Consider the following 7,611-nt stretch of genomic DNA (forward strand, 5'->3'; position numbering starts at 1 on the left):
TCATTTCCCCCCATACTCTTTATAAAATAATTTGAAAAAATCCACACCCTTGCCAAGTACATCACGGACAAGTCCTCTGAAAATTAATTCAAAAAATTCCCGCTTAGTTTAAGATCTTTTAATACGGTCACCTAACTAGCGAAATCAGCTGTTTTTTTCAATCTAATGCCAAAAATTTGGACATTGTTTACGTTTTCATAATGGAAATCAATTCACAATGATGGATTTTGAAACCAAACTCGAGAAGTAGCTGATATGCAGCTGGCTTCCCTGGATGACCTTAATAATAGGCCTTGATGAAATGTGTTTCTTTTTTGTGATGTATGAAAACAAAATCCTTTGTTTTTGTCTCGATCATCTGTCAAATTTTTCCTTATAATAGGTTCGTTCGTTTACTTTCCCAGTAATATTTACTCAGTAAGAATTTGCAGAGAGTAAATACGAATTTTTCCTTCTCAAGAGAGAAAACTTGTATTGTATTACCTTATTTTTAAATACCTTCGTTTTCTTCATCCATTTTGGTATTTAATGATACAAAATCAAAATAAAATTCACAAAACAATCAATTTTCTTGAGAACAATTTTTTGTTTATTTACAAAACATAACAAAACAGATGATTAAATATCAGCTGATGGTACAAGAAAATTCTTACTGAGTAAATTTTCCTTGTAAGAATTTGCAAATACTCAGTAACACAACTGTCAAATCTGCTCTCTCAATTCACTCTCTTTTACTGGACTTTTGGGTAAACGAACAACATTTTGTAATAATTTGTACAAGTTCGTACAAATTATTGAGTAAACGAACGAACCTAATATTTCACATGGTTGGCAGCATTGCACATCGAATTCAAGTAGAAATTACGCACTTTGACAGTTAATCGAGACATCAGCTGCGCTAAATGGACTACCTATTTATTGCGCCATGGTTCTCACCTCTGAATAATTAAAACACCAAAAACCATTTAATTAAATCATATTATAATTTATTAAACATTTTCGTTTTAATAATTGTTGATTTTATTATTTATTTATATATAATAATAATATTTTTTATACAAAAAAGGTACTTCTTAATGACTATTATTTTGAGTATTATTCTTTTTGTTTGTTTTCCTCTTAATACATATGCATATTTTTTTGGGATAAATTCTGGGATAAATAATTAAACAACTTTGGTAATTTGTTTGTTATAATAAAAGAAAAAATATGAACAAAGAAGGCATTTTGTGTGTATTGTTTGTTTCTATATATATTTATATGATAATATTTACAAAATAATTAATAATAATTTTATGTGGTTTTGTTTTTATTAATAATAAAAGAACTATTTTACATATATTTAATATAGTAATATTATTAATAATAATATAATAAATCTTTAGTGTATAACTATGCAAGATATGTTTTAGTTTGATTTCATGTTGTTTATTTTATTTATTTTTAATATATTTTGAAAATTTTCATTTATTTTATTTATTTATTTTTAATAATTATAATGTTTGTTTTTTAATATTTTATGATAATTATATATCATATATAAATATGGCCAACTTTTTTTATTATTAAAAAACTTGTTGATTTGTTCTTGTTGTTGTTATTTTCTTTTTAATATATAATATCACAAGGAGATCAATTAAACTTAAATAATATATAATGATATTAATGGACAAAAGAACTAACGCTCAAACAAAACTTAATTGTAATTTGTGTAATATTATTTAGTTAATTTTTATCATAAAATAAAAAAGAAATAATTATAATTAAAACGAAGAAAGGCACTTTGTTTTATATTATTTTTTTCTTTTCAATTTTGTTAATTCAAATTATTAAGAAAACTGTTTATGTATTTTTTTGCAATAATAATTAAATGGTTTTCTCATTTTTTAAATGTAAAAAATAAACTATAATCTTTTTAAAAACTATATTGGCACCAAGAATTCACACACACTTGATAAAGAACAAAATGTACAATTTTTATTATATAATAATATTTAAAAAAATAGAAATTAAAAAAGAAAATTAAAATAAATTCGGATATTTGAGAACGAAAATTCATACACGAAAATGTACAATTTAGTATTATTATTAATGAAGTAGAAAGAAAATAAAATAAATTATTTGAAGGAGGAATTTTTTGGAAGGAATTTTTGTGTAGGAATTGATCTTCGACCATGGTTTATTCATAAGGTCGTCCGATAAGGCCAGTTGATTTCAATTTCGATTTAATCGTATGAAAACGTAAACAAAAAATTTAAAAGTATGGGGGATTTTCAATCAAAATTGCCAATAATATTTGCTTTTTACACGACCTGTTTAATGGGCCTTGGTCTTCCACAAAGATAGTCCCCTCTTTCCGAATTTGAAGCTGGATTGTTATTTAAAAATCACATTAAAAAATCTACATCCAAAGCTTAGATAGTTCCTTATAATTTGTTTTAATCCTCGCCTAGACCTCTAATATTTGTTTATAAAAATGTCCATAAAATTCACGCCTAGACCTCTGATATTTTTTTTTTTTATAAAAATGTTCTTAAATATAGCGGCTTTTGAATTGTCCATATAAAATCCACGTTTAGTGTTGGATGACTGATTATAAAATTTACTTTAAAAATCTAGGTCGAAAGTTCGGATAACTATCCTCAAAAATGCAAGCTAAGAGCTCTGACAGTAGTTTAAAAAAATTATTTAAAAATACAAGCCTAGAGCTCAGACAGAATCTTATAAAATTTGGAATTTGTTCACGTTTTTAAATCCTGAGAAGCAGCTGATATCAAGCTGGTCTCCCTGGAGGACTATTTTAATAGGCCTTAGTTATCATTAATGGAAATCAATACACAATGCTCGATTTTGACAGAAATCTTGAGAAGCAGCTGATTATAACTAGCTAGTCGCCCTGGATGACCTTATTAATAGGCCTTAGCTTAAGGCTCTGGTAGATGTTTAAAAATATGCCTAGAGCACGGATACTTGTTTTCAAAAGGCTTGCCATGAAAAATAAACATAGAGCTCGGATGTCGACTTAAAAAAATTACGTCTAGAATTCGGAATTGGGATAGGTAGTGTTTATAAAATGCCCTTAAATTCCACACCTAGATATTGTATAATTGACTATAAATTTCCATAAAAATCCAAGCCTAGAGCACGTATGACTGACTATACAATTTTCTTTAAAAATCACCACCGATAGATTGATTAGTTTTTGAGCCAAATAATTAGGACAAATGGTAAAAAATTATTGGAGTACTACTGAAAGTATTAAACAGTGATGGTCTCCATATTGAACTATGATTAAATATTGGATGTTCCCAAACGAAACACTTCAAGGAATTCTTTGCCTTAAGGAAAAATCAGTTCTAGGTCCGTTTCTCTCTGTTCTCGTTCACCATGTTCCGGTTCTTTCGTTCATCTAGTTCCGTTTGCTTATTTCATTTTTCTTCTTTAGTCCGAGATCTTTTCGTTCATTGGCCGAATTAACTGACGTGTACCAATGAACGATTGAACTAAAAGGAACTATTGAACTAAACCAGTGTTGGGCAAAATTAAATTGAGAGCAAGTTTGTACGAGCGTAACTGAGAATTCACCATTAAAAACGACTAACGTAAAGAGAAAGAAAGAGAAAATATGTTTACCAATCGACCCTTTGTTACGGTAGCGTATATAGGTAAGCATGCCTGAACTAAACAATTCACCTAGTTCCTTTTTCAGAGCGAACTGAAAAATTCCGAACAGCTTCAGGAACGAGATTGCTCCCACTCCATAATGACATTACACACTTCTAACTTTACTACCGAAGTTTCGAATGATTCGCCCGTCATTACACTTGAGGACGTCAACGCGAGCCTAGAGAGACAGACGGAACTTCTCCTCAATTTAATAGAGAAAAATGAAACCCAAAAGGGTACGAGCAAGATGCCATGAATTCCACGGTGTTGAACATAACCGAAATACTAAAGAATCCCCCAAACTCGATGCCGATAAGCGAGATGCCAAGATGACATTGAGCTGAATTTATTTGGGATACCATTTGTATTTTGTTTTTGCAAAATAGTCAGGCTGAATTGCCGAAGGGTAAGGCCTGCCTTCCCTGCCTTACCTCTCGGCAAACAATGCCATACATTCCCCACTAATAAATAGTTGTTTTTTATAAAAACAACAAACTGAGATTCAGCCTGAATATTTAGCAAAAAAAAAAAAAAAATTGAACATTGAGAATTGAAGGCTTTCAAGATATGAAAGTAAGACAAATTTCTCATCTTTTCTGAAGATTTTTTCTATAGATAAAAGAGTCATCAGTAGACCTGGGGAATGGAAACATTTTTTCTATAGAAAAAATCCACAGATCAATGAGGACTCTTTTTTCTTTGGAAAAAATTTCCTTAGACTTCTGGGGATTCTTTTTTCTATTGAAAAAATTACGCAGTGAATTTGGTCAGCAGATCGGTGAGCGTCCTATATCCACCTTAGCGGATATAATTACAATGGCGCCCAACAATATTGCTGCGTTGCTAGTATGATTATATTCGTCTACTTGAAGCCTAGCTGATCGACCGTGTATACTAAATAAATGATGATTCATCAGCACATATCAAGCAAATGTATCAATACCAAGAAAGTATTCGACAAGAAGATCTACCGGAGAGCAATAAATACCGGCAACCGATTCATCGAGCTGGGCAAGAAATTCTTTCAAATCTCATAGAATCTCAAGTGTCTTCAAGGTGCATTTACGAGGATAGTGCCCGAATAGTGCTGTGAGAGACTTCTTGATGGAAAGAGTTGCTATCCTGGCTCAACCAGCGACTATGGCTGGGTATGCAAACTAAGAGTACTATAAATACGACTGGGAAAATATAGTCTGGGATCTCTAATTCATTGGAACTTGCATGTCGAGAGATCAATCAAAGGTATGTAAGGTGTGTCCAGGTGCGCTTGGGAGAATATCCTGACATTTAGGGGATTTCTACAATGTAAAGTTAGAAACGATTAATTTAACATTCAGCGGGATAGAAATGTTTCGGCATTTATTTGATTGATTCCTGATTGGAGTGATTTTACAAACTACAAGGGATGTTCGATAAGTCACGGAAGGGTTCCGAAGAGTTATTTTTGATAAATTATAAAGTTTACTTTAAGTCTTAAATTAAAGCAAATCTAATAACAACACATCCTCCTTCTAACCTAAAAAAAAAAACAAGAAATATATACTTCAGGTTCTCGTATTAAAAAAAATCCTAACCTCTACTTTGTTTTGCGATAAAATAAATAACTAACGAACGAACTAAAAAATCGAAATGCTATAATATTCGAAACCATTTGAGCTTTGCACATATTTGTCATTCAGTGGCACTTCTTCTTCTTCTTAAGACTACGAAATATATTTGTTACTCCAGAAACCCGCTAATATCGTTACCACTACCATCAACACCAAAAGCTGTGAACTACAGCTCTTCCAACAGGGTATTGCGGAATTTTCAATGCTGGGATCTAACATATTGGACATGGTCAAACCGGATAATATTAAATTTGTGGTAATTTTATGCGACTGTGCAGTTATCAGCGACGATAGCTTTTCCGCTTCGCGAATGCAGGCTTCAATTTGCATGCGATTGGGTGTTGAAGCCCTCGGTACAATCGCCACAAATATACCCACTTCCATGGTGAGGAAACCTGTTAACTGACATTCGGTAACCTGTATAAGGCTATCGAGTTCATGTAGGACACTACGTAAAGTCAGCAAATCTTTGTGTTGCCCCCGGAGGGCATAGAGAGCTCGATCGATTTGTTTCCGAGAATAGATAATACGAAATGCTGATGCACATAGGGGACAACAGGCTCCCGGTGGCGTTATGGCTTGACAGTAGGGGGATGGTAAATCGGGACATTTAACTTGACGACAACGTTTCCTTTCCAAATCATGACTCAGTAGACCGACTTCACGACAACGTCCCTTATAATCGACGAGAACATAATCGGACCAGGCAGCACATTCACTGGGATAATTAACGCCGTTGATACCGCACACTGGACCCTTCCAAGAACAGCCACGATTACAAGGACCCCAATGGGCAAACGTCGATTTGGCATTCACTAGATCACAGGCTGATTTGTAGGTCATACCCTTGGTATCGCAAACCGGTTGATCGGTGTCTTCACATGGCAGCGTTTGGTTAACTGGAAGAGAAGATACATTTAAATGTGAAATGATTCCGCATCGATTCGAATTCCAAATACTTACCACATTTGTACTGTAAACATGGCCTATGCATGGAGGATAAACAAATTTGCCTATGTTCGACACATTGCGTGCCAGCCGGACAATGATATGCACCGGGAGCACATGGATTCCATACGGAACAGGCACCGAAATCTAAATCACTATCCTGTAGACCCAAACAACGTGCAATACACAAAGAGGGATAAGTGCGACCATTGATGCCACACACCGGAACATAGTGTGTGGGACAGTTGCAGGGTAAACTGGTATAGGAGACATCCGTGTAACCTATAAAAAAATCATAAAATCAATTAATAAAGGATCAACAGGGCTAATGGAGTAGATAAAAAAATTATAAAAATATTAATGCTTTAAAAACACGAACATAAGACCAATTCATCAGCTGCTTTGAGGATTTTTTCTATAGTAAAAAGAGTCCTCGGGAGGCCTGAGGAATGGAAACATGGACATATAACCAAGTCATCTATGTTCCTCTTACAAATCATCGCTCACTGACCTTCTGGCCAAATTTATTGAGAATTTTTTTCTATAGTAGACGAGATCGATAACAATCAACTAGCAATATTGTTGGGCGACATTGTAATTGACCCCATATCCGCTGCGGTGGATATGGGGTCAATTGCAAATTGTTTTTAAAAAAGCCACGCTCACAGAGCTGCTGGACAAAAAAGGTGCCTCAAACTACAACGGATTCTTTTTTCTATAGAAAAAAATAAACAGTGAATTTGGCCAGCAGGTCTGTGAGGAGCCTTTTTTTTAGAAAAAAATACCTCAGACCACTTAGAATTTGCCCAAAATTTTACAAAGCCCCGCTCAGAGACCTTGCTGCAAATGACCCCATATCCACCGCAGCGGATATAATCACAATGGCGCCCAACAGTGTTGCTGCGTTGTTATTAGGATTGCTATCGATCGCGTCCACAGGTGGTCTAGTGGTATGTCTAGTACACTTGTTGGGTAACTGCGAATAAATATGCAGTTTCCGACAGAAGTTCTGTGTGATAATGACCTATTTATTTGTCGACAAAAAGCCCATGTAGAGAACCGAGAAGGCGTTTCTTACGAATAAGGAAGCACCATAAGGTAGTGAGGAAGTACGAAAGAGACAATCGGAATAAGGCCTCAAGGGAAATCCAAGCCGACAGAATTCACACCTTGAATTCATGTCTCGATTGGTTACCTCTATCGAGACCTCCACCAAGGTTAATTTTAAGAGTAACCACAATATTCTAGCAGAACCCATGATAGGTACAAGCAAGATGCAGGAACGAACGATATGTCGACATAAACCGCAGTTCGATAACCGAAATTAAATTCTTACGAATTAGTAAGCATTTTAAGGTAGTGAGAGAAAGCGCAAAATAGACTATCC

General features: G+C 34.0%; 1 protein-coding gene across 1 annotated transcript; it reads right to left on the bottom strand.

Moving 5' to 3' along the window:
- Positions 1 to 5,420: 5,420 nt before the first annotated feature.
- On the bottom strand, positions 5,421 to 6,506 carry LOC133333847 (reversion-inducing cysteine-rich protein with Kazal motifs-like; the record flags this gene model as incomplete). The annotated part of the gene is made up of 2 exons (XM_061542157.1): positions 5,421 to 6,175; positions 6,240 to 6,506. Coding segments are annotated over 2 exons (1,022 nt in total), but the record flags the coding sequence as incomplete, so codon positions are not given.
- Between the last annotated feature and the right edge of the window lie 1,105 nt (positions 6,507 to 7,611).

This window comes from Musca vetustissima, unplaced genomic scaffold, assembly GCF_032173495.1.
Source record: "Musca vetustissima isolate MV318-11 ecotype Yass unplaced genomic scaffold, APGP_CSIRO_Mvet_v1 utg390749, whole genome shotgun sequence".
In the NCBI taxonomy this organism is placed as follows: Eukaryota; Metazoa; Arthropoda; class Insecta; order Diptera; family Muscidae; genus Musca; species Musca vetustissima.